The 25,381-nt window shown below is 39.8% G+C and overlaps 1 protein-coding gene across 6 annotated transcripts; it reads right to left on the reverse strand.

Annotated features, from left to right (window-relative positions):
- Positions 1–348: 348 nt before the first annotated feature.
- LOC147321205 (uncharacterized) lies at positions 349–23,172 on the reverse strand. 6 transcript variants are annotated; one of them, XM_086309527.1, is made up of 21 exons: positions 23,143–23,172; positions 21,945–23,028; positions 13,542–13,589; positions 9,347–9,403; positions 9,156–9,203; positions 9,005–9,052; positions 8,687–8,743; positions 8,498–8,545; positions 8,347–8,394; positions 7,994–8,083; positions 7,805–7,852; positions 7,654–7,701; positions 7,301–7,390; positions 7,112–7,159; positions 6,961–7,008; positions 6,641–6,697; positions 6,450–6,497; positions 6,299–6,346; positions 5,947–6,036; positions 2,972–3,019; positions 349–2,869 (listed from the first exon to the last, which is right to left on the reverse strand). In XM_086309527.1, exons 2-21 carry the CDS (start codon positions 23,024–23,026, stop codon positions 2,815–2,817), a joined length of 2,154 nt encoding a protein of 717 aa, XP_086165653.1. In that variant the 5' UTR covers positions 23,027–23,028; positions 23,143–23,172; the 3' UTR covers positions 349–2,814. The 6 variants fall into 6 exon arrangements, with proteins under 6 accessions (XP_086165653.1, XP_086165652.1, XP_086165654.1 ...); XM_086309526.1 differs by lacking the exon at positions 23,143–23,172 and having other exon boundaries at positions 21,945–23,045; XM_086309528.1 differs by lacking the exons at positions 8,498–8,545; positions 8,687–8,743; positions 9,005–9,052; positions 23,143–23,172 and having other exon boundaries at positions 21,945–23,045.
- Positions 23,173–25,381: the final 2,209 nt, after the last annotated feature.

Consider the following 25,381-nt stretch of genomic DNA (forward strand, 5'->3'; position numbering starts at 1 on the left):
TGTCTTCATCTTCCTTGTCATTAGAGCTTCTTCCTCATCATAAGAGATGAAGATGGGAGGTTGTCTTCTGGATATTATAATTATAACAATGTTGTTCTAGACTGATGCCTTTATTCTAATGAGATGTTAAGTGCTATCAAAGGAAATCCACAATTTATTTTGAAGTGCCATCAAACTTTAAAAAAATGTAATCCATTAGAGATGAATTAATTATGTAAAGATACATATTGTTATGGACCGAGTTGAAAAACAGGAGTCACAGGAATTATTAGAAAAAGATTATTTTCATTTATTTAACTCACAATTTTATATTTACAAAAAAAAAGTTAAGCTCATAAAAGAGGTAAAAGAAGCAAAACTGAACCCAGGCAAAGAACTGTGAACTTGACAAAGCAACTGACTGCCCAAACAAACATAAACCTAAACAGCAAATGACACACAAGGGTATATATAATGGTTGATCAGACCACTATGACACAACAGGGTTAACTAAACACAGCACAATCAAGAACTGAAAAAAAAAAGATGCAGTAGAGTCCAGTTTGTTAATAAACTAAACACCAAAGAAGAAAATCAAAAACACTAAACCCTGAACTGAATATTTAGTAAAATACGAAAGCTCGTTTAACTAAAGAAAATTCACCATTCTCCCCCATCCAGCAGGAAGTGGTGGTGTATGGACTCAAATTGTGGTCATAAATATTTTGTACTTGTAAATCAAATGCGTAGTTATGAACTGAGTTTTGTAACCTTATAAAACTTTTTTTCTTGCTACTTTATCTTTTAAAAGTAGCATTACCCACTATAATGAACACTAGTGTCTAACAGTGCAGTAAATCATGACATACACAATGTAAAGTAGACCATTGTAACCCTCCTTTAATTTACCAAAATAACAAAAAACAACAAAGTAATAAAATGGCAGGTTTTAGCATTCAGGCAAACCAAAAAAAACCCAAAAAAACCCCCCACACACCCGCCAATTTACTAGCTGTACACAGAATCTCTACATACAGTGTAAAACAACAGTGATAGACACAATTACTGTCCCAAAATAAACCTAAAGCCAGCAGAAATACTACTTGTTCTCACTTCCCACATTGCCAGAAGTACTCTGAGTGACGCGGGCACTCAGAGTGACTTATCTGGAGTCCGTCCACAAAGTTAGCGAAATGCATTCTACAGTAGTCCTTATTAGCGAACGGCTGGGTTAGCCTCATTTTAACTTAATGTGTGCATTGCGGCAGGAAACAAAACACACAGTCCAGCAACTTCACGCTGAAACTTTACCGTGTCCTGTCACTAACTTACCAACAATGTGACTTGTCTTTCCGAAAAGTCAAAACACACTTAATGATACTACATGAAAACAAGCTAACTTCTCTGGCTGCTACGTGTAACTCACGCACCACCGCCCTCCAACCTTGCGCTCTCTTTTCTCTCTTTTTCCTTCTCCACCCTGTGCTACCTAGGCAGACCATATCCCCGTAGGAAATTACAGTTCTCACAAGCAATTCACAATAAAAGAAAGATAACTTATTTTAAACAATGTAAACATGTTTTGTAATTATCTTACGTGAACTTTGACCTTTTTAATAAATACCAAAATTGAAAAAATTATTTTTACTCTTTGATATTTATATTCTTAGACTTCACTTATCTTTTACTATCTATGTTTCTTTTTTTAACCCGGGTTACATGTACATCACTGTCACAACAGCGTTTGTTTTTTTTATTTATTAAGGCTTTATGGCTTTTCCTTTAATACCTGGTGGGCCGGTCTCTAGTCAAAATGCCCGGGGCGATTTTTTGTCCCAGTCTAGCCCTGGGCACGACACGCAGTGAATTAATCTGAGATAGACACATTTGTTGTTCCACTTCTTAATGACAGTATCTTAGCTAACAACCCCTGGCAGTTTTTTCAAGCGTTGAAATTTCCACATTCCGACACTTCAAATGCTTCAGCGCAGCATCAGCACCGCGGAAATACACAAATACATCCGTAGACTCCAGTCATAATTCACAATGTGTTTTTGGGACTTTCAGGCGTATGGACCAATGTTTTCTTTTCTGATCAAAACTGAAAGCTTTATTAAGGAACAGCTGGATTTGCCTCGCATTAACTGGCTAGACACGGAGGACATCAAAATGCAGATGATTGAACTGAAGCTTGACTCTGTGGGGGTTACAGTTTGCAGAACTACGAACGCAGCAGGAATCCACAGCTGTGCATGTTCATGGAGCTGTGTCTCTGAGTGGGAGACCAGAGATCACATTAACATGTGTATCCCTGTATTAACAAACATGCCATATTGGCCCAGTTTATTTTTCTTATCATTGTTGTCAGGAGACCATAAATAGCATTTGCAATTTCTGTTGTACAATTAATTCAAACAAATAATGGAATAATAGTTTGTAATGATTGTGAAGGCACATGTTTGAAATGTTTGAAATAAAAATGAACTGAACTGAACTGAATTTGCTGTTATGGAGTTCTTGTTATGGATAAAATGTGTCTTTTTTTTTTCTTCTTTCAAAATAGCTGAAAACTATTCGCCGATAGCTGCCAACATCTGCGAACAAATATAATTCTATAAAGTTGCTCTATATGACATACATGTAATAAGATGTCTGTGAGATTACTTAAGTTTAACTAAACAAAGTTACTTTTTTAGAAACCAGTGCCCTTTGTAAAAATAAAAAAAAACTTCCTTGGTGGATTTTCTTCTACATGCCAAAAGAACCTTTTATAGCTTGAGGTAAAATATTCAAACTGTCCATTTTAGGAAAGTGGTTCTGCCTGTGTTGCCATATTTAGTACCTGTGTCTGGCTGATCTCAATTCTTCATCTTTTTGTTGTAAAGCTGACCTGTGGGGGAATGCAGTGTGTGAAAAATCTTCATGCTTGTACTGATCTGTTAAATTAAATCTCAGTTTTATATCTTTGTAATTTTTTCACAAAAGTACTTACCTCAGCTTATGAAGTCGCTCTTTGTACATTGTCTCCATTTCAGTGAGTCTGTGTAAAAGGAACATATATATATATTAGGGGTGCAACAATACACAAAATTCACGGTTCGGTTCGATACTTTGGTGTCACGGTTCGATATTTTTTTGATACAAAAAAATGTTCATGCCTTTTTAATTTGTCATTTATTAAAATTATTTATTTTAACTCAAAGGTACAGTTTTTAAATTTAATGTTGCTGAAACAGCAAAATAATAATAATAATAATAATAATATATATATATATGTATGATCGAAAAATCACTCATCTTTGGAAAAGAGTTTATTACAGAGAAATGTCTCTTTCCAAAATAAAAGCTATACTATACGCTTCTTCTGGGCTATATTCTCAGCAGCATATTAAAGATATCATGTCCCCATAAGGAGGATCATGTGTTAACGGCTGTCTAAATGACTCGGGTAAAGTTTGTAGCATGCGTGCTTGTTGTTTTTGTCTGCTTCCACTTGTCTTTGCACTACAATGATGTCGGCGTAAATGTGCAGTCATATTCGTTGTGTTCCCACTAGTGCTGTCAGCGTTAATCTCGTTAAAATGACATTAACGCCATAACGCAGCAAATCTCCGTTAACAAGTTATCGCGGATCGCCCCGTGCGTGGGGCTGAACGGCGTCAACACGTTAACGAGCTAACTGCACTAACACACTAGTTCCCACCAATGCACTAGTAGTCAAACGCAGATCCACTGAGCGCTCAACACAGACAGCATTATAAGAAGAAAAGTTGATAAAATAAATAAAACATTTTGTATTGTTCGATACATATGCGTGCCGAACCGAAAGCACTGTATCGAACGGTTCAATATCGATACGAGTATTGTTGCACCCTTAAAAAAAAAATATATATATATATATATATATATATATATATATATATATATTGGTAAATCCATTCAAAGCACTATATATGAATAGTAGGGGTGCAACAATACATGTATCTGTATTGTACTGTTCAATAAAGCGCTTTGGAGCACGTGGCGATCACGTAGAGATAACCTTCCTCATTGTTGTGCTACTGCATTCTGAACGAAGTGAACACAACCTATTGCCTGGGCAAATCTGGTGTGAGTTGCACGTTTTACAAGGTACTGTGTTTATTTATTTTTTTGCTCGTTGAGTGTGTTTAAGTGAATTGTTAAATGTTGTCATTTTTATGCTTACCATCTCTACATTGTTTTAACTCTGTGATGAAAGGAATTCCTTTGTCCCCCTCCCCCCTCTCTCGAGGTTCTGGGGGGGCTGTAGTGTTTTATCACAAGCACATCCTTGTGAAGGTCTGTTTGATGTTTGGTAAGCTTCCTGCCCTTTGTATGGCTTCACTGTGTTATCCAGGGTGAACCATACATTGGGTGTGGGGGAGACTACCCTCTTTATGACCAGGATGTTGTAGAAACAGTTGTGATCACACACACACACACACACACACACACACACACACACACACACACACACACACACATTCTCACATGCATACAGATGTTTACACATACACACACGTAGTGCCTTGTCTTAGAACCATTTGGGGGTTTTACGTGGGCGGTGCTCTACTGTGATGTGTATTGTGTGAACTGTTTTCCCAATAAAAGGCAGCAAGAGGAGGCCGTCGTTGGGGTCATTTTGTGGTAGACACTGACGAGGCCTCCCTTGCAAGTAAATCGATCAATCACTGACTGTCTTGTTTTCTTCATGATGAATAAGTCTGAATAAGTGGAAACACAGACCCAACAGAGTGAAGAACTTTTGGTTTGGATTATTGTTTTGGATTTATACTGGAGCAATACAGGCCTGCAACGCAGGGCCGGCCCGTGGCATAGGCCGTATAGGCAAATGCTAAGGGCGCCGTCCATCAGGGGGCGCCACGCCAGTGCCACAAATGTTGAAAAAAAAAAAAAAAAAGTTGGTACTATTATTTCTAAATACAAAAAATAATCCCACGTTAATTAAAATGCAAAGTAAAGCTTATTTAATAGAAATATTATTTGTTACAACATTACACTACACTGCTGATGTAGGGGGGCGCCACCTAAAATCTTGCCTAGGGCGCCAGATTGGTTAGGGCCGTTTCTGCTACAACGTATGGTGTATTTCTGCCGGCTTTAGGTTTAGTTTGGGACAGTAATTGTGGGCTACATTTTCGAGCGCAGATCCACTGAGTGCCGCCCATATCCATTCACTCAAGGTACCGAAGCAGAAGATAAGCTCGTTGCAACATGGCAACTTCCGCAACGCTACCCGAAATTGAACCTCCTCCACCGTCATTCAGATCTGGCGTTTGGAACTACTTTGGTTTACATGTGAATTATGACCCTCATGAACAAAAGTACAACAATATGTTGGATCTGCCACGCAATGCTCAATTACATCAGTGGGAACACAACGAATATGACTGCATATTTACGCCCATATCACCCTAGTGCAAAGACAAGTGGAAGCAGACAAAAGCAACAATAAGCATGCATGCTACAAACTTTACCTGAGTCATTTAGACAGCCGTTAGCACATGATTCTTAGATAGCAAAAGAAATAAAAAAGGGCAATTGCTACTTTTATTGCTGTCGACACGCGACCCTTTTCTATTGTAGAAAACACCGTGTTTCAGAAAATGCTGAGAGTACTTGAGCCCCGTTACAATATTTCTTGCTGTTTTAGTATAGCTTTTATTTTGGAAAGAGCCATTTCTCTGTAATAAACTCTCTTTTCCACAGGCGACTTATTTCTCGATCAGATAGATTGTAGATGGTAATATTTAGAATTTTAATAAATTACAAATTAAAACAGGCATGAACATTCATGAACATTCATGAACAATATTAAAACCATGACACCAAAGTATCAAACGAAACTAAACTGTGAATTTTGTGTGTCGTTGCACCCCTAATAAATAGTTTTGGGTCACAAATCCAATCATTTTATGAACAAACCTCTGTTTGTGTTCATGTTCGATTTGTTCACATCTCACATCTGCTTCACGTTTGGTTTGTTCACATCTCACATCTGCTTCTCTCTCAAGTCTGCTTATTATGGACAGGAAAAAAACATATTTGTTGGTTGGTTTTTGGACTTTAGGACAGAAATCAACAAATACAGAAAAAATCTTGCATCATTTGACAGCAACAAGCTCTTCTCACTAAAGAGTGACTTACTCCATGAAATACATAAGAATAACAGGGAAAATGGTAAACTTACAAAAGTAAATAATATCTAAATACATTGATTATTTTCAAAAACATCCACATATAAAATATTAGGGTGTTTATTTAGTCGTCTGCATACCTGTATTTGACTGATTTCAATTCTTCATCTTTTTGTTTTAAAGCAAACCTATGGGTGGAATGCAGTGTGTGAAATATTTTCATGTTTTTACTGATCTGTTAAATTAAATCTCAGTTTTATGTCTTTGTAAACTTGTCACAAAAGTACTTACTTAAGCTCATCAATTCGTTCTTTGTAAAATGTCTCAATCTCAGTCAGTCTGTGTTAAAGGAACGTATGTATTTTAGTAAATCCATTCAAATCACTATATATGAATAGTTGTGTGAACATTGCTGAGTCATTGGATTATTGATCTTTAAACAATCTTTTGGGTCAATAAATCCAGTCATTTTATGAACAAACCTCTGTTCGTGTTCACGTTCTGTTTGTTCACATCTCACATCTGCTTCTCTCTCAAGTCTGCTTATTATGGACAGGAAAAAAAACATATTTGTTGGTTGGTTTTTGGACTTTAGGACAGAAATCAACAAATACAGAAAGAATCTTGCATCATTTGACAGCAACAAACTCTTCTCACTGAAAAGTGACTTACTCCATGAAATACATAAAAATAACAGGAAAAATGGTAAACTTCCAAAAGTAAATAATATCTAAATACATTGATTATTTTCAAGGACACCCAGATATTGAATATTAGGGTGTTTATTTAGTCGTCTGCATACCTGTATTTCACTGATTTCAATTCTTCATCTTTTTGTTTTAAAGCAGACCTATGGGTGGAATGCAGTGTGTGAAATATCTTCATGTTTGTACTGATCTGTTAAATTAAATCTCAGTTTTATGTCTTTGTAAACTTTTCGCAAAAGTACTTACCTCAGCTCGTAGTCTCTCATTGTGTAAAATGTCTCAATCTCAGTCAGTCTGTGTTAAAGTAACATATGTATTTTGATAAATCCATTCAAAGCACTATATGAATAGTTGTGTGAACATTGCTGAGTCATTGGATTATTGATCTTTAAACAATCTTTTGGGTCAATAAATCCAATCATTTTATGAACAAACCTCTGTTTGTGTTCATGTTCGATTTGTTCACATCTCACATCTGCTTCACGTTTGGTTTGTTCACATCTCATATCTGCTTCTCTCTCAAGTCTGCTTATTATGGACAGGAAAAAAAACATATTTGTTGGTTGGTTTTTGGATTTTAGGACAGAAAACATTGAATACAGAAAAAATCTTGCATCATTTGACAGCAACAAGCTCTTCTCACTAAAGAGTGACTTACTCCATGAAATACATAAGAATAACAGGGAAAATGGTAAACTTACAAAAGTAAATAATATCTAAATACATTGATTATTTTCAAAAACATCCACATATAAAATATTAGGGTGTTTATTTAGTCGTCTGCATACCTGTATTTGACTGATTTCAATTCTTCATCTTTTTGTTTTAAAGCAGACCTGTGGGTGGAATGCAGTGTGTGAAATATCTTCATGTTTGTACTGATCTGTTAAATTAAATCTCAGTTTTATGTCTTTGTAAACTTGTCACAAAAGTACTTACCTCAGCTCATCAATTCGTTCTTTGTAAAATGTCTCATTGTCTATCAGTCTGTGTTAAAGGAACATATGTATTTTGGTAAATCCATTCAAAGCACTATATGAATAGTTGTGTGAACATTGCTGAGTCATTGGATTATTGATCTTTAAACAATCTTTCGGGTCAATAAATCCAATCATTTTATGAACAAACCTCTGTTCATGTTCACGTTCTGTTTGTTCACATCTCACATCTGCTTCACGTTTGGTTTGTTCACATCTCACATCTGCTTCTCTCTCAAGTCTGCTTATTATGGACAGGAAAAAAAACATATTTGTTGGTTGGTTTTTGGACTTTAGGACAGAAATCAACAAATACAGAAAAAATCTTGCATCATTCGACAGCAACAAGCTCTTCTCACTAAAGAGTGACTTACTCCATAAAATACATAAAAATAACAGGAAAAATGGTAAACTTCCAAAAGTAAATAATATCTAAATACATTGATTATTTTCAAGGACACCCAGATAATAAATATTAGGGTGTTTATTTAGTCGTCTGCATACCTGTATTTCACTGATTTCAATTCTTCATCTTTTTGTTTTAAAGCAGACCTATGGGTGGAATGCAGTGTGTGAAATATCTTCATGTTTTTACTGATCTGTTAAATTAAATCTCAGTTTTATGTCTTTGTAAACTTGTCACAAAAGTACTTACCTCAGCTCATCAATTCGTTCTTTGTAAAATGTCTCATTGTCTATCAGTCTGTGTTAAAGGAACATATGTATTTTGGTAAATCCATTCAAAGCACTATATGAATAGTTGTGTGAACATTGCTGAGTCATTGGATTATTGATCTTTAAACAATCTTTCGGGTCAATAAATCCAATCATTTTATGAACAAACCTCTGTTCGTGTTCACGTTCTGTTTGTTCACATCTCACATCTGTTTCTCTCTCAAGTCTGCTTATTGTGGACAGGAAAAAAACATATTTGTTGGTTGGTTTTGGACTTTAGGACAGAAATCAACAAATACAGAAAGAATCTTGCATCATTTGACAGCAACAAACTCTTATCACTGAAAAGTGACTTACTCCATGAAATACATAAAAATAACAGGAAAAATGGTAAACTTACAAAAGCAAATAATATCTAATTACATTGATTATTTTCAAGGACTCCCAGATATTGAATATTAGGGTGTTTATTTAGTCGTCTGCATACCTGTATTTCACTGATTTCAATTCTTCATCTTTTTGTTTTAAAGCAGACCTGTGGGTGGAATGCAGTGTGTGAAATATCTTCATGTTTTTACTGATCTGTTAAAGTAAATCTCAGTTTTCTGTCTTTGTAAACTTGTCACAAAAGTACTTACCTCAGCTCATCAAGTTGCTCTTTGTAAAATGTCTCAATCTCTGTTGGTCTGTGTTAAAGGAACATATGTATTTTGATAAATCCATTCAAAGCACTATATATGAATAGTTGTGTGAACATTGCTGAGTCATTGGATTATTGATCTCTAAACAATCTTTTGGGTCAATAAATCCAATCATTTTATGAACAAACCTCTGTTTGTGTTCACAGTCTGTTTGTTCACATCTCACATCTGCTTCTCTCTCAAGTCTGCTTATTGTGGACAGGAAAAAAACATATTTGTTGGTTGGTTTTTGGACTTTAGGACAGAAATCAACAAATACAGAAAGAATCTTGCATCATTTGACAGCAACAAACTGTTCTCTTACTCCATAAAATACATAAGAATAACAGGGAAAAGGGTAAACTTACAAAAGTAAATATTATCTAAATATATTGAGTATTTTCAAGAACACGTAGTCTTAATTTGAGGAGCATTCCGACCAATAGTGATGTGTCAGTCACAAACGAAACGGCTCTTAGAGCTCCTTATTGGAAGCCTTGGGTTTTTTCTTTCTCTCACCCTCTCTCTCGCACTTTTTTCCCGCTTCACTCCGCATGCGACTTGTGCTTTGCGCTTGTGTTATTACGATGTCGGCGGCGTCTGGGAAGCAGCGGTGCGGGAAGCGGCGGTGCGGGAAGCGGCGCAGTTGGGACAGTACGTGCCGGCGCAGTTGGTGCACACGTACACTCGGCACTCGTGGCACAGGATCTTGGTCTTGACGTCTTTGCTCCTGGGACACACGCGGCACCTTCGCCTCTTGACCGGAGAGGAGTCGTGTAGCGTAGAGGTGGCGGTACGAGTAGTATGAGCATCGGCATCAGTAGTAGTACCTTGGGCCGCAACTCGGCCTCCTCGCACTAACGCTCTGACTTCGAGCATGGGGCACACGACTTTGCACCAGTCTCTCGTCAACGGTGACCTCCGGTCCCGGTCGGTACATGGCGGGCAACCTCGCGCACCACTCATCCCACACGGCTCTGATGGGGGCCAGTTTGTCGTAGCTGCTGTGTCATGCACAAAAGCATCAGCTCTAAAAGCCATGCCTAGAGTGTGCTTTTTAGTGAATCAGAAGAGTTGACTCCATTGAGTGAGAGCTGGCTCCTCACTTAATTTCCTTTCGCTGCTCAGCTCTCACACAGTGGCTCACCTATGCTCCAATCCCTCCACATCGTGGCCAAGCACATGCGAGGATATAGGATAATATCATTATGTGGAAAACAGAGTGCGTGAGAGACGCGACAGTCAAGTGGAGCATGCGTTTGTCCTCTTAGTAAGTGAGTGAGACAGTAGGCAGCGGTGAGGAGGGCTGTGCGAGTGCATCGCAAAAACACATAAATATGCCTGACACCTGTTAACGAAGCAGTGTCTGGCTGTAGTTTAAAGACTTTTTTGTCTCGGTCTCGGTCTTGGTCTCGTCTCGACTTTGTCTTGGTCTTGACTCGGTCTGTCTTGGTCTTGGTCTTGTCTTGGTCTCGATACCCTCTGGTCTTGGTCTTGTCTTGGTCTCGATACCCTCTGGTCTTGGTATTGTCTTGGTCTTGGTTTAAGCGGTCTTGACTACAAGTCTACCTCAGTCCCCTCTCGTTTCAGGTTTGCTAGTTTGGTTTCTTGTTTCTTAGTTTTCCCAGTTTTGGATTAATTTTCTCAGTTCCACATGTTTGTAGCTTTGTTTAACCATCAATAAAGGCTCGACTTTTGTTATCCTTCACCTCTGTCTCCCGCGACACCTGTCAGAGGGTCTGAAACCATGACAATAGATTTGGTTATGTTTTTCATTGGTCAAAGCCAGCCTCGCTGCTTTTTTCTCTGTTTTTTATTTCTATTTTAAAATAGAGACGGTATGGCCACCTATATTTTAATTACGTTATTGATGGCTAAGGGAGGAACCCTTCAAACCCAGACTTTTCTCATTAGGTTCAGAGTTGCTGCATTGTGAACATCCAGCTGCCTCTCCAACTTATGCAAAGGGATCTCTTTATTTTCACTCTGAATATAATTTTCATTTAGAACCAATTTATAATAGACTTCCAATGTGGTATGCACCCTCCAGCTTCCCCATCGCTACTGCTAACCACTGTTGTCACAAAAGCACCCTTTTAAATTCCAAATAGCCTATTTATTATCATTTCATACAGACACACACACCAAAAAAGTTCTCTAAAAAGTATGCTTTTTGCTAAAAGTGGGAAAACATCCATCCATCCATCCATTCGCTTATCCTTTTCAGGGTCGCAGGGGGCGCTGGAGCCTATCCCAGCTGTCATAGGGCGAGAGGCGGGGTACACCCTGGACAGGTCGCCATTCTGTCGCAGGGCTGACACATAGGGATAGACAACCATTCACACTCACATTCACACCTAGTGGCAATTTGGATTATCCTATTAACCTATCCCCACAAGCTGCATGTCTTTGGACGGTGGGAGGAAGCCGGAGTACCCGGAGAGAACCCACGCAAACACGGGGAGAACATGCAAACTCCACACAGAAAGACCCCGGCCTGATGGTGGACTTGAACTCAGGACCTTCTTGCTGTGCAGCAACAGTGCTAACCACCGTGCCACCGTGCTGCCTAAGTGAGAAAACACCATTATGAATTAGTGTTACATACCCAATTATTTTCTATTACATGTATCTAACATTACAGTTTTTCTCAAATGCTAAAACACATGTCACAAACGTTACCACCAGGTCCCCCAATGTCCAAACACAACACCCTTCTCTAAAGCTACATAAACACAACCACACCTTCCCACTGCAAAACTCAAACTCCCACACCAAGAGAGCAGCTCGAAGCTGTCAAAACTGTAAACACTATACACAGCATTACACACTACAGCAAAACAATTGAAAACACAATGCTCAATTTGTGAGAAGGTTCTTTGTTTCATAACTGCCAATGCATATTTTAGAAACTATACAGTAACGGATCGTCGTAGATCTCTGCAGAGGATTAGGCATTTAGATTTGTGAGTTTCATATGAGTAGTATAAATCTATAGAAAATCCTGCATGTACGTACACTACTGTAACACAACTCAATGCAAAAACAGAATCTATTGCACACAACAGTAATCTTGAAAACATGAACAGGGTGTGAAGTGTATTTACGTTATTCACACCACACACACACCACAATCATTGTGCGGCATCATGTCGCTGAGCTGTTGCTCGCATCTCGTCCGTAATGATGGTGCGAGGTTGTCTTGCTCTCCCTCCTGGACCTTCTCCTCTCCCATGTTGGCCTTCTCCTCTTCCTCGTTGGTCGCTCCTCTTCCTCCTCTCATTTGAACTCCTCTTCCTCATTGGCCTGCTCCTCTTCTTCCAGGGCCAGCTCTTCTCCCTCCTCTGCATCAAATTCCTCTTCCCCTGACTCTGCCTTCATCCATTGTGTTTGTTTGGAATCTTCAGCATACTGTGCACTCTGAACTTGCTTTTACATGAGGGTACAGCATTAGCAACAAGTGTCTTCAATTTTGAGTCATTGTGTGTAGTGAATGACGCCAGGTGTGTTCCCTGTGTTCAAAGATTGGTGACTGTGGCAAGCATTTTGCATCACATGGGCTTTCATTTGAGGATATGAGCAGAGTTGTTTTGCAACATGTGTTTTAGCAAGGAAAAATGTGTTTAGATTTATGAGTACAGAGGGTTGTGTTTTGTGAATTGTGTCTTCATGTGACATGTGTTTATGGTACTGGAATATGGTGGCTACATTTAGTAAATGTGTTTAGACTACTGGTCATTTGGGTTACAGGATTGGCTTTTGTGTTTTAACATTTGAGAAAAACTGTAATATTTTATTAACCACAACACAGTCATCAATCATTATAACTTGACAGTCCTACAATTTTATTACTTAAAATCATAAATTGTTGTTGACACCAAGCATATCTTATCACTCTGTCTGTTTCATATGTCATTAAAACATTCAGAAATTTCTCCCCACTGTGTAAAATGTCTCCATCCCAGCCCAGTCACCATAAATTAGTGTTGCCATTGGTTTTTCGCTACAAACATATCCCAGTGTGTTTCATGTTACTGAATTAATTAAAATGAAAATTATATTTGAATGTGCTGTTTCAAGAGCAGATCTTTGGGAAAAAGTGGAATGTATGTATGTATTAATGGGTTCATCTCTTTTTCAAGTAATCTAGTGTTTGGGGTATTTAGGTGTTTTTATTTTTCCTTGGATTTTAAGAGGGGCTGAGTACAACTTGCAACCGTAAACGGCTCCAAATGAGTTGGTGGTGGAACACCTTTCTACTGTATTTTTTTTAATTTTTTTAAGGAGTCTTAAAGTTCATAGCTCATTGAAACTTTCAGAAAAAGTAGTTGCACAGTGCAGTACCTTTGTGTGGCTGACTTCAGTTCTTCATCGTTGCGTCTCAGAGCAGATCTGTGAAAGGAAAATTCAGCACGAGAAAAGATTGTTTTTTTAACTGAAAAAATGTTAAAGCTTAAATCACATATGGTTTGAATCAATGACAACATCAGAGTCAATATTTAATATCAGTAATTTTCAAAAAGCTAACCTATTCTTTTTTGTATTTTCATTGTCTTGCATCTGCCTCATAGTTCATCTTAACTCCTTGTGATACTGTGAAGTTCTTTTGTAAAGCCCCCTGCTCTAAAGTCATCTCTGACATGTGAATAGGGTTTGGAGTGTGATGTCATGGGAGGGGGTGTGACCAGGATTTTTGGTTGAGGCGCCATATTTCTGGGTCAAACAAAGCGCTAGCAAAAGAGGAGCGAAAGCACACAGATAACACGTACTTGCTGTGTGGTCAGTTGTAATGTTAGATCACACGACCGGGAAGAGAATAAGCTTGAAAATGGTTTATCTTTTCATTATTTCCCCACCTAGAATCAACATGAGGGAGCTCATGTAGCAAATGTTACCAAAATAAGGCATCTAGCCTGGATAGCAGCTGTGAGATGAGGTGATACCCAGTTCTCTTCCATCTCCAAATATGTGTTAGTGTGCTCCAGACCAATGTTCCCTCTAAGCTGCGCGCGTGCGCAATTGCGCACTGCAGGGCGATCTCTGCACACAGAAAATCTGCATTGCGCACAAACAAATTTAACCCGAATTGAAATTAAAATCAAAACTTTAACAATGCTGTTTTACAGTGTTAGTCAGTAAGTGACTGGCTGCTCCTGTGTGGGATTAGAACGATGCCATCTTATCCCATAGTCCAGCCAATAACGCGATTCACATTCATATATATACAGCTAATCAATGTCGTTGACAGGCTATGACAGCGTCCTTATGTGCAGACACTGGTGTTTTAGCTAGAAAAGCGGCGTGGCTGAAGCCACGTTAATGACAACGTGTACAACCATTGGAGATGTGAGCAGGACAGACGGAACAATTGACGGAATAAGTGTGGACTTTATACCAGTTTTTAAATTGTGTTGATAGGCCACGTAAAACCAGAGTTATGATAAAAATATATGCAATGTTTGGTTTTCTTTCTGAATCCTATCGTTGTTTATATATATACACTGCGGGAAGAAACGGTGTAAACGGCGTTTTATAAAGAAAACGCTGGAAAGCACTCTCCGCCTGTGAGCAAAAACGAAATGATGATGCCGGACACTGGCGCCACCGGGCCCTCTGACCACCACCAGTAGGCAACGGGTGAAGTGTCTTGCCCAAGGACACAACGGCCGAGACTGTCGGAGCCGGGGCTCGAACCGGCAACCTTCCGATTACAAGACGAACGCCCAACTCTTGAGCCACGATCGCCCCATCTTATCCCCATCTGTTGTGTGTGTCAGAACAATGAGGCGACTGCTGAATGTTACAGGTGTTACAGGAGTGATACATCTCCTGTTGTCAGGCCTGCAGGTACTGTATACAGGAAACCGGGGTCACAGATTGAGTTATTTGCAGAGGTAGTTGAAGACTTACTGAGAAAGGTTAAGGGAAATAAGACTTTATGTTTGTGCAATGATTACAATATTGATCTTTGCAAAGAGGCAAATGATAAGGCTGCATCAGATTTTTTGAATTAATATTTGGAAAAGGATTTTATCCTTTAATTATAAAGCTGAGTAGAATAAGAGATGAATCGGAAACACTAATTGATCATATTTTTATTATAAGATTGGAGAGTAACATTATGAGTGGCCTCATCATAAACAATATAAGTGATCACTTACCAGTCTTTTTTAATTTTGATTTTAACATGAAAAGAAAGGAGGAAGTTGGTTTCGAGAGTCATAGTAGGGGTAAGAAATGACGAGGCAATTATGGTAGTGGACTGGAAGGAGGTTTATGTTAATGAGGTCAGCGTTGCATATGGAGCATTTTTAAACACTTATTTGGCCTTGTATGATAAACATTGTCCATTGGTACCATTTAAGAATAAGAAAAAGAATAAGAATTTGAAACCTTGGATAACTAAGGGTCTTGCAAATGCGTGTAAAAAGACAAATAAATTATATAGGGATTATATAAAACAGAGAACTAAGAATGCCGAAATGAGATACAAAGTTTATAAAAAATAAGTTGGTATTAATTTTGAGGAAAGCCAAGAAAGACTACTATAATAAACTTTTTCAAGAAAACAAAAACGATATTAAGGGCATTTGGAAAGTTTTTAAAGAAGTATTGGGTAACAAGAGCACACCCTCAGATCTGCCCATTTATTTTATTAAGAATAATCAAATTGTTGATGACAAGATCGAAGTGGCAAATGAATTTAATTCCTTTTTTGTAAACGTTGGACCTACTTTAGCAAATCTAATTAGAAAAAATTAGGATCCAGAATATGAGGAAGTCTGGAAAGGAGAAAGCAGAGTGGTTAATTCTATATTCTTAGCTCATATTACCATAAAGGAAATAGTAGCAATTGTAGAAAACTTTAAAAATAAGGCATCTACTGACTATGATGGTATAGACCCACACAGCAAAATTGGTATGGTCTGGATCTGGCCCACACAATGTTCTTACACATGGCCCACATACCGCAACGAATGACAGCTCTTTGGTGGCCCAGATCTTGTTTGCCAAAGGTGGCCCACACATGTTATATTGTGCTATAGTTATGTGCTATAGTTATATTTTTTCTTTTGGTGGCTTTTCCTGTGAACATAATTTTACACTTCTATTTTTTTATGACTCTGTTTATACTTGTGTTAATTTGTTTTATGTTAAGCACTTTGGCATGCCGTTGGTTTTTAAATGTGCTCTATAAATAAAGATTGTTGTTGTTGTTGTATGGGCCAGCACAAGGCTAGTTGCAGACACACTGGTGGTCCTTTGCTGGCCCATGTGTGGGCCACCTCTGGCAAACCTCTGGGCCCAAAAGGCCGTCATTCTTTGCGGTATGTGGGCCATGTGTAAGTTGTGTGCAGCTACGGGCCAGTTGCAGACACACTGCTGGCCCTGTGCTGGCCCAGAACAGTTTCAGCTCTGGCCCCAGATGTAGGGGTGGGCAATATAAATGATATACGATAGAAATGATATAAATTTGGCCAACGATAGAGATTTTGACTATATCGCTCTATCGCGATAGTGCATGTTGATGATGTCATCAAGCTGCGCCTGTTTTGGTCGAAAGTATTGCAGCGGCTAAAACCATTATCATCTGCAAATTATGGCGGGTGACAGCCATAGCAAAAGAGATGAAGCACTCTTGAAATATGGGGAAAGCCAAAATTTCCGCTTCCTCCACTTCCGTAACATTGATTCATTAATGTTGAATTCTCTCGCAGCTGTTCTATTCCCATTGTTGCAGTATATTAATAACTAACCTCGTATTGTGTATGAATAATCTCAGTTGTTCTCCTGACTGAAGTTTGCCCAGTGTATAGCATCCTGCTATGCGATTGCATTTGTCCCTGACCACCAGAATCCCTCACGTTAACTTTTATCCAGTGGAAAAAAAGTTGGCGTTCATCCTCCAGCTTCACTGTGCTAATGTTATGCTAACATAGCTGTGTCGCTAGCAATCACGTAGCACAACATTATATACCAGGTAGTCCAACTTCAGTAACCCCTCAAACGCCACTGCTGTTTAGTTTTCTGTCTTCATTTATGTTAGAAGTGGTGGCAGAGCTGTACGTTTTAATTAGTTTCAAAAATCTCTCAGTCAGAACATGGTATGAAATGTTTAGGTGTAAACTAGCGAGCTAACTTCCTGTTAACTTCTAACTCCGTTAAATTTAATAAATTCTGTTTTCATGGATGCATGGATGTAAAACTTAAATGTTACACCCGATAAAGCAGCAACGCTGATGATTTAATTAAAGATGAAAGAATTTAGACTGTTTTTAACTCTTAGTGTTCGTTTGACTTTGGGACCTGAAGTTGACGGAGTTTTGGACCCAGATTACTCTGCGAAGCTCCTCACTACGGCAGCCGTAATGCTCTGACAATCCATCAAGCAGTGCAGCTTACCAAAGTTGTACTAAAACATTTTTTAACAGATTTCTGCAGCCAAAATCGGTTCGAGGTCAGTAAGCACAACCAGAATTCATACATAAGGGACACTCTCGATTTTTGAGAAAATTAAAGGATTTGAAGTGTGCCTTATAGTGTGGAAAATACATTATACAGAAGAAAATAATATATCGTGATATATATGCTTCAAATTATATCGTGATATGAATTTTAGGCCATATCGCCCAGCCCTACCCAGATGTCAGCCTAATGTGTAGCCAACAGTGCCAACTTGATATCAGATCCGGGCCAGACCTGCTTGCTATGTGGGGACATGGTCATAATTAAAAAGACATTAGCTTGTATAATTATTCCTCTTTGCTATATTTTTAATCTCTTGTTCCATTCAGGAGTATTTCCCAATCGAATGAAAGTGAAAGAAGTGATACCCTTATACAAATCAGGAGATAAGCATAGTTTTAACCACTATAGGCCAGTGTCTCTTTTGTCACAGTTTTCAAAAGTGCTTGAACAACTTTTTGTGCAAAGACTTGATCGTTTTATCGGGAAAAAAACCAACTATGAAAATCAATTTGGATTTTGGAAAAATAGATTAGTATTGTTGACTTTCAAAGAAGATATTTCATCTGCAACCCATAATAATAAATACACCGTTGGGGTATTCATTGATTTAAAAAAAAAAGCTTTTGATACGTTACAACATCCTATTTTGATTTCTAAATTGTATAATTTTAGTGTGAGAGGAGTGGCGATGAATTGGCCACCTGCACGTATGGCACGGCCGGTACGTCCACGTGCGGCACGGCGGGCACGCCATGGATTGTGTGCCATGCTACATTGTTGCTCACCGGAACTGTGCCGCCACCACTGGACCCGTGGCAGGCCACCGGAGATGCAGCGCCACCGCCACTAGACCCGTGGCAGGCCGCCGGAACTGTTTCGCCGCTACTGACGGACCCGTGGCCACTCGCCGGAGCTGCAGCGCTGCCATCACTGGACTCATAGTAGGCCGCCTAAACTGTTTTGCTGCTGCTGCCCAACCCACAGCAGGTCTCGCTTGTTTTGCCATCCACCGGGTCATCTACCAGAACTGTGTGTGCTACTACTGGAGCAGTCATTGGACTATGGAGTTTGTTTGTTTTGTTATTTTTGTTTGTTAAGTTTTGTTGGTGGAGATGTTTTGGAGCTTTCCATCCTGGAGCACCCACCATTTGCCCGGGGTTGGTTGAACTTTGTTTCTGTTTGGTGGTGGTTTTTGCTGCTCTGCGTTGCTCTCGCTCGTTCTCCGTGCTTGCAGGTATATGTGTGTGTTTGTGGGTGTGGATGCAGGTGTATCTGGGAGCGCCTGTTTACAGGCATCTTCAGGCCTGGTGGGTGTGCCCTGCCAGGTGGCTGGCCACACCTAAGGAAATGAACACACACACCTGCAGCTGATCAAGCGTTGTCGGAGGAGCTACAAAGCAGTGTGGCTGAGAGCTCCACGACGCTGGATTGTTGAGTGACTACCTGTCAGTGTTTTCCGCAAAATCAGTGAGTGCTAGTCTGTTGCTGTTTAGTTGTGTGTTAATGGCTCCCTCTGTGGATTTTTCAGCAGGAGTGTGGGAATGGGAGAGCAGCGAGCACAGGTATCACGGGAGCGGAGATATGGAGTACGAGCACTGAGAAGAAGACACAGCACGGGAGTTGGAAACTGTAGTGGGATTTCTCTTTAATGTATTATATTGATAAAGATGCTTTTGATGTCACTTAGTTTTAGTGTGTTTGGTTCACAACTTATTCATACTGGGAAACAGATGGTCGGAGCCTGGTGAGTGTCTCCCAGGAAAAGGAAGTTCACACGGGAAAGTTTGACCCCAGAGTGGGGGAGCTTCTCACAGGTGATGGAGGTTTTTCTGTTTAGAGCCAAGGTGTGAACTGCAACTGTAAAAGCCCTTTGTTCCATGACTGTGTTTAAAAGGGATCTGAACTGTTCATTGAGAGACAACTCTGTGCCCCCTGACTGACGTCTCTCCTCTTGCATGGGAAATAAAGTATTGGGTTTTAACTGCTCATCATGTCTTCAGGCTTTGTTAATAAATTTCCACAACAAAACGCACAGAATTTATTCTTGTGTACTATTTACTTCTGTAAATAAACACACTGCATTCATCGCACAGAGTCCTGCATTTTGGGTCCTCCTTCCCCACACACCCACAGTTGGCCAGCGCTAACTGTGACAAGTTAATTGAAGGATTTTTTTTCCCCCTCTCTCCTGCTTTCTCTCGCCTTATTTTATTCTATTTACTTATTTTTTACTTATTTATTTTCTTCTTGTTATTGTTGTGAAGTGGTATATTGCTGATTGTAAATTTGTAGTTTGGTCTGCGTTAGGACCTGGAGATAATGTTAGTTTGTTCCTTAGTTTATGGTGCCCACTTGTAATATTAGTTGGATTGGGAGCAGGGTTTAATAAGAATATTTTCTTCTTTCTGCTCCTTTTCACGCATGGTTGCAGTGTTATACCTAGAGAAAGCATGGTTTGTGTGTATGAAAGGACAAAACTGTTGAACCAAGTGTGAAATAAATGAAATGGGGGGGGGATAATTTTATAAATGATATGCATTTACATGACTCTCTGAACATCACAAACTCTGTTAGAGTAAAGATAATTGTAAATGCCTTTGAGATGTTTTACACTTTTTAAATGGGCTGATGGCCCTACAACAGTGAAGAGTGCAGTACACTGCATAGATGGAGAATGAAGATCTATCACTCTGTTGTAAATTTAGCTCAGAAGTGTTTGATATATGTTGGCTGTGTGGAAATTCATGGCTACTTCTGGGTTTTACCCCAGACTTTGAGAAGCATTAACACTGAAGTTAGTTTATGTTTGTGGTATTCATTTACCTATAGGTTCAAATATAGTCACTGTCCTTTATGGTAAACATCTGGACAGGGCAAAGCAAAAGGCACAAAGGAGTGTGTGTGTGTGTGTGTGTGTGTGTGTGTGTGTGTGTGTGTGTGTGTGTGTATGTTTGGTGAGGCATGTGTGCCTCAATCCCTAATAATACTGGGGATGAGGTTTCTTTTACAGAAACAGTTACTAAATTGGGAAACATGGGTTGATGGATTTAATGATAAAGTGAAGAAATATGTCTTACACTGAAAGACTTTCTTATCTTAACAATGGGTTCTTATGAAAGAGCAGCTTGATGTAACTAAGGTTGAAGTTTTCTTTGCAGATGAACAACCTATGCTGTTTCATTTCTGTATATGATCTCATATTTTGTGTTTTCTTTTATGTTATAACTGTCATTCTTTGAACAAAGAGTGGAGACTCGGATGAAGAGAGGATGAGAGTGAGAGTGAAGATGACCATAAAAGGGTGAAGTTTTTTTTTTCTGGCTGTAGGAAAAATCTATTTACCGGTCGATCTACGTCCCTACCCTCACCTATGGCCACGAGCTGTGGGTAGTGACCGAAAGAACGAGATCGCGGATACAAGCGGCAGAAATGAGCTTCCTCCGAAGGGTGGCTGGCCTCTCCCTTAGAGATAGGCTGAGAAGTTCGGCCATCCGGGAGGGGCTCAGAGTAGAGCAGCTGCTGCTCCACATCGAAAGGAGCCAGCTGAGGTGGTTCGGGCATCTGACAAGGATGCCCCCTGGGCACCTCCTGGGTGAGGTGTTCCAGGCATGTCCCACCGGGAAGTGGCCCCGGGGCAGACCCAGGACACGCTGGAGAGATTATATCTCTTGGCTGGCCTGGGAACGCCTTGGTATTCCCCCGGATAAGCTGGAGGAGGTGGCTGGGGAGAGGGAGGTCTGGGCCTCTTTGCTTAGGCTGCTGCCCCCGCGACCCGGCCCCGGATAAAGCGGATGAAGATGGATGGATGGATGTAGGAAAAATACACACTGTGAAATTTTCTTGAGTGCACAATGCTGTTGATGTTATGTTCAGTGGTTAGAAAAGAAATCTCCATGTGTTTTATGTGATTCCTAATTAATTATTTTTAATTCTTAATTGAGGAATTAAAAGGGAATTGTGGAAGCAGATTTCTTTTCTCATGTATTAATCACATATTTTAATCATATCACTTTATCAAGAGCACTCCTGTCACTTAGTTGTATGCATGTGCACTACAGATGGGGCTTATGCTCTACACACACAGTACGCTATTGTAATGGGAAGCGCTAAACAGATAGTGGGGTTCCTTCCCCTCCTTCCCCAGTAACACTTTCTGTCTTACCAGCAGGGTTGACTTAAACCCAACAGAGGGACTGACTTATTTTCATTCAGTGACATCACCGTGTTTTAAAGAGAACACTTATCTGGACCAAATCATCAAAACACTTCAGATCATACCTCTGTTGTTTCCCATCTCTGAAGCTGATATCACACACCATGCTGACTTCTTCTCTGACTGTTGTCTCCAGCTCAGCCATGGTCTCCTGAATCATAAACTGGTCGCTGATTACACTCACAGGACACCAATCCTTCAGCTGGGGTTTATTGTAGTTAAGAGGGAGGATGTTCTGCAGGAACGTAAAGGGGTCTCTGATGAGTGAAGCTTCACTAAACTGCAGCTTCTTCTTCTTCATGTGTGTAATCACTCTCTCCAGTTCATTAGTAAAGCTTTCTGCCTCTGCCTCATTTGTTTTCTGCTTCGTCTTGATCGCCTCAGACAGTCCGGTGAACTCTGTCTTAATGCGCTCCACCAAAGCGGTCATCACCTTACTGCTGTACGATGACGCTTCGTCAGCTTTATTTCTGCTGGTCTTTACTGACTGTCGAACCTCCTGGATTTTTTGTTCATGTTCCTGGATCATCTGATCCATGCTGTTATTTTCTAATCTCAGCTGGGTTTTCCTCATTTCAGCCTCGTCCTCCAGAGTCACTGTTTTATGTGTTTTATGGTCACCACATTTACAGGACTCACACAGAAACGTTTGATCCACTCTGCAGATTAGCTCCAAAGGCTCACCGTGATCCTGACATACTCTGCTCTCCAGGTTCTTAACTGGATTAATCAGCTTGTGTTTCTTCAAAGCTAAAATCCTCTGATGAGGCTCCAGATGTGTTTGACAGTAGGACAGTAAACACATTAAACAGGACTTCAGGGCTCTGACCTTTGCCCCTGCACAGATACTGCAGAGCACATCTTCATTTCCTGCTTGTTCAGTTGAACTCAAAAACATTTCCTGAACAGGTTTTTCAACCTTTTCAACCATTTCAGCAATGACAGGATTAACCCGAAGTTGTGGCCTAGTATAAAACTTCTCTTTGCACAGTGGACATTGGGGTACAGGAAGAGTGTGCCAGTACCCTGTGATACAGTCCAAACAGAAGTTGTGTCCACAGGGAATCGACACAGGTTTAATGAACACACTCAGACAGATGGAACAAAGAAGACTGTCCTTAGACACCACAGCTGAGGCAACAGCCATGTCTGCAATATACAAGGAGAGAACATTTTAGAACAGTGTAAAGTCAATATAATCATCATTTATCATTATCAGAGATCAATTTACCAAAAAGAATAATACTGAAAATGCAACAGTACCTTTTGTGGGAAGACTTCACCAAAACTGAGGTTTCCTAAAGAAACATTGACTACAGTCTCGTCACACTTCCTCATTTGAAGAGAACAAATAAACTCTTGAGAAAACAGAAGATGAAAAAACAGGTTAAACAGGTTCACTGGGAACCTGAGAAGCATGGCAACAACAACAGTTTAAAGTCAACGTGCTTAGAGGAATGAGTTTCGGGAAATTAACAAAGGTGAGTTCTGACTCCACCCACTGAGACTGAAAATGAAGATCTTCCAGTTTGTTCCTGCATCTATGATCTTTATCTCTGACATGTGGCGCAGGAACAGAAGTTAGTACACTCCTGTACTGATATCAGCTACACGTCAAATCCTTCACAATGTTATTAAGTTCCCCAGATAGCAAGAAGACATTGAAATGATGTTAAATCAATATCAGGTAATTCTGTTGAATCAACATTGAAATCTGACATTTTACATTACTTTTGTACCCTCAGTTAATATTGAAACAATGTTAGAATTGGATATTGAATCAATTTTGAATCCTGACATTTATTTTATTGATCATCATCATCACTGAGTTCACAGCTTGATTCTTTTTCTTATGAACATTCAAAAACAAATGCTTAACACAGCCTATATTGAAAAGAAGAGAAAAGTAGAAACTGAAAGTCACAAAATGAGCACACCTGTGATCAGTGAAACTAAACTGGGTACACCTGTGTAGCGTGGTGTAAGCCACCAAGTAACCGCTGTGGGCCTCTACTATTACTGGTACGAACTTTCAGGCCCAAAACTCTCACAGGACCGAGTCCAGAATAAACGGGACAAGAGGGTCGATATCAGTAAAAGATGTTCAAAAATTTATTAATATAACAGGACACCAAAGTTTTGAGAAAAAGAAAAAAACCTAAAACATCACTACAAAAAAAAGGTAGTATAGGTGCAACCTGCCAGCAACGCAACTATCACCTGAGGGTTTGTTCCTCCTTGGCGGTACCAGGTGCTCGTCACTCTAAAAGAGACAAATCCACCTCAAACATATACAGGCCCAACCGAACACTTATAGCATGCACTAAATGCTAGCTCAGGCAATAAACGGTGGTAATACAACAGCACTCTTAATAAACCTTAATCACGGCAAATCCACACACAGAGCACCTCCAATAAAGTCCTCATTCCCCCAAGGTATGAGCCCCACTCAGGGATTGCACATTGCCCGCTTAGTATTGCACCAACCCAATAAAAATAAGCAAAACCCGGCATAAAACAACGGAAATAATTAAAAACGGTGACCCTGCTAAAACCAAAAAAAACACAACCACAAAGAGAAGGAGGAAAAAAACAGTGACACATTCGCATGTGCAGCCTGCCCTACAGGAGGAAATACAATATAAGTTAAATTATAGTGCACAAATAGACTTTTTTTAATGTTCAATATATCAAATTAACATACCTCGAGTAGGCAACTGTATTTGCTGCACACCTGATTTATCTTGGCTTTTTCTTCAACAGAAATCACTACTAAAACATAAATTATAATAAACATCAAATACATTTCAACAAAATTTAAGAAAGGACACTAAAAGACAAACAGCCTATACCTTGAACCTCATCTATAGAGGTTTAAAACAACAGTTTGCGTCGTAGGCAATTAAAACTTCTCGTCTCTTCACCTACTCACGTATCCATTACTCACAGCCGCTTGTCAGTGGGAATCATCAGCACCTGTTACTACTCCCTCTTTTATGCCCTCCATTGAGTCCCCTGGGTCCTAAAGCCTTCCCTGTTACAATTGCCCTCGTTTTGAAAGGCCACCGTCCCGGCGACCACTTACTGCCAGGGCCTAAATACATTTTGGGGCAAACCATTATGGACAGGGGAGCTTTGTGAATCGCCAGTGAGAAAAGCAGCCGCCGAATTTACTGACCGCGGGAGATTAAAGGGGTTAGAATGCTTTCCTGCTGTACTTCTTTTAGGCCGCTCCTGAACTCTTCCCGGGTCCTGCTCTGGAACATTCTCCCTATTATCAATCCCACTTTCCCTTGGCTGTTCTGGAACTATGATTACAGGGTTCAAGTTGCTTAAGCCTAGACTCCTAGTTTCACCAACAGGCTCTGAAACCGATACCAAGGGTGGCTGATCTTTGGGTGGGTTTGGAACCATGGCGAGTACAACTTCACCAACCTCACTGTCATCATCTGGTATATCTGATATTGATTGCTGGGGTGACTCAACTACCAGCCCTGGGTCA

The sequence above is a fragment of the Aulonocara sp. 'chitande type north' Nkhata Bay genome, linkage group LG10, assembly GCF_057382095.1.
Source record: "Aulonocara sp. 'chitande type north' Nkhata Bay isolate Kocher_YH1m ecotype deep benthic linkage group LG10, A_spYH_male_GT1.1, whole genome shotgun sequence".
NCBI classification, from domain to species: Eukaryota; Metazoa; Chordata; class Actinopteri; order Cichliformes; family Cichlidae; genus Aulonocara; species Aulonocara sp. 'chitande type north' Nkhata Bay.